General features: G+C 29.0%; 1 protein-coding gene across 2 annotated transcripts in view; it reads right to left on the bottom strand.

Annotated features, from left to right (window-relative positions):
- LOC107644176 (cysteine-rich receptor-like protein kinase 42) overlaps nucleotides 1–2,019 on the bottom strand; it is a 7,708-nt gene that overhangs the window by 4,537 nt on the left and 1,152 nt on the right. The window contains exons 3-5 of one of the 2 annotated variants that reach the window (XM_021115293.1): nucleotides 1,024–1,427; nucleotides 227–349; nucleotides 2–121 (exon numbers count right to left, since the gene is read on the bottom strand). In XM_021115293.1, the coding sequence (XP_020970952.1) occupies nucleotides 2–121; nucleotides 227–349; nucleotides 1,024–1,427 (647 nt within the window). The remainder of the gene's footprint in view (nucleotide 1; nucleotides 122–226; nucleotides 350–1,023; nucleotides 1,428–2,019) is intronic. The other variant, XM_021115295.1, reaches the window with a different exon arrangement.

Genomic DNA, 2,019 nt, shown 5'->3' with positions numbered 1-2,019 from the left:
ACATTACCAAAACCTCCTTCTCCTAATTTATTTTCTTCACTGAAATTTTTTGTTGCAGCTTTCAAATCATTATACTTGTAATTAACTGGACCTTTCAACTCGGTTGCTCCCAATATATCCCCTGCCAATATGTGAAAGCATGAATTGCTTAACAAAATAAAAATAAAAATAAAAATAAAAATAAAAACATTAAATTAAAAAATTCTTGATTTTCTAATTGTTTTACCTCTAGGAACCCTTTTGGGTTTTTTGGAATGTCTATACCATGCAAATAATGCAAGAAGGATCACAACAAGAACTACACCTCCACCAACACCACCTATAATGGCCCACTTCTTGCTTGAACCTCCTACATTCAAAAGGGGGAAAATTAATAGTGTCAAAAGTTATTAGTTTAACTTAATTAATTAGAGGTTAAAATCTTTCAAAAATATATTTCTTTAGGGCTGTCAAATGGGCTATCCCGACTCATTTATGTGGGTTAAATGGACTAGACTGTTTAAGTCTACTTTATTTGTGGGCCATGATTTTTCAATCCGAACTGTTTATGGTCAATCTAATGGGTTAAACGGACTAGCCCGTTTATCCTTTTATTTTATTTTTTGAAAAATATTTTAATAAAAAATATCATTTTCAAAAACCTTTAAAAAATAATATTTTTTTAGTTGATTGGTTGGATTTTCGGGTCGAATATGGAGAAATATCGGCTAAAAGTGCTACTTTTTTTAAAAAACGTAAAAAAAAAATTAAACGAGCCACCCATTTAGCCTGCAGATTAGCCCATTTAACCGTCATCTTTTTCGGGTTAATCGGACTCAGCCCGTTTAGTCCAAAATTTAAACGGGCTTAATTTTAGAGGCAAAACTCGTCCATTTAAATAGATGTTTAGCCCATTTTAACGGCCTAATTACTATCAAATTTTTTAATATTTATGACCATATTATTAGGGGTGGAAATAGGCGTAACTTGTTATAGGCTATTTATTAAATATATTTAAAAAATTGTATAAAAAAGCATATATACCTTGTGTCAAGTATGGAGTGATATCAATGGTTTGATTATCAGCAAAAAAAGGAGTCTGTGAATATCTCATAAAACAACCAGCATCATAAGCCCTACCATCAGAATTAGGAAGACATGTTTGCAAATTGTTGTATCCAACATTCATGCATGCCAAACAATCACTTTGAGTGGCAGTTTCAACACACTGTGCAACAGCATAGATTGCACCACCATTATTATTATTAGGCAATTGTGTCTTTGTGGCAGCATAAAATCCTTTGATTTTTGGTGTTGCTGTTTGGAGATTCATTAGAGCTTCTTTTCCAGCTGAACCAAAATCATTGCCTCCTTTTCCTGTTTTGTTCCCACATTTTACACCATTCCCAGGTTCAGTTGTTTGGCTGAAGAAGATATTGCTCTCATACCTTATATATACATCATGTTAAATCACAATCATAATTATTAGTATTAACTTTCCTTTTATTTGCATATATCTTTTTTCTATTTTTATTTTATTTATCTTATATTAATTTTTTTTTTAGAATTTAATAAAGATAGAAAAAGACACATAAATAATTTGTAAATTACAAAAAATAATTCGATTATAACATGTGTATATAGATGTATTAATTTTGAAACTCATAACTAATTTATAAACAAAATGAAAATATTTGGTAACTAAAGAAAATTAGCCAAAAACAGCCATAACTTATCTTATTTAGCATTTGTTGCGACAATTAATGAATATTAAATAAGGTAAATTCTGGCTGCTTTTTTTTTTGTCTCCCTAGCATTACCCCAAGCAAAATTACTATAACATAAAGAAAAACGTTTTCCTAACATGATATGTAGTAGGTTAAATAGGAGAAAATAAAAGAATAAACAAATTAAAGTAACTTTTAAGAAATCATTAAAAGTAAAAACCTTATTTTCATTAGATAAAATTATTTCTCATCACCATGAAAATAAAAAAGAAAGACACATTATTTTTATTTAAATTAAAATTAAACAGGCCTA

This window comes from Arachis ipaensis, chromosome B01, assembly GCF_000816755.2.
Source record: "Arachis ipaensis cultivar K30076 chromosome B01, Araip1.1, whole genome shotgun sequence".
Lineage (NCBI taxonomy): Eukaryota > Viridiplantae > Streptophyta > Magnoliopsida > Fabales > Fabaceae > Arachis > Arachis ipaensis.
Note: the sequence above shows the minus strand (reverse complement) of the source record. Positions and strands in the feature narration are given on the sequence as shown.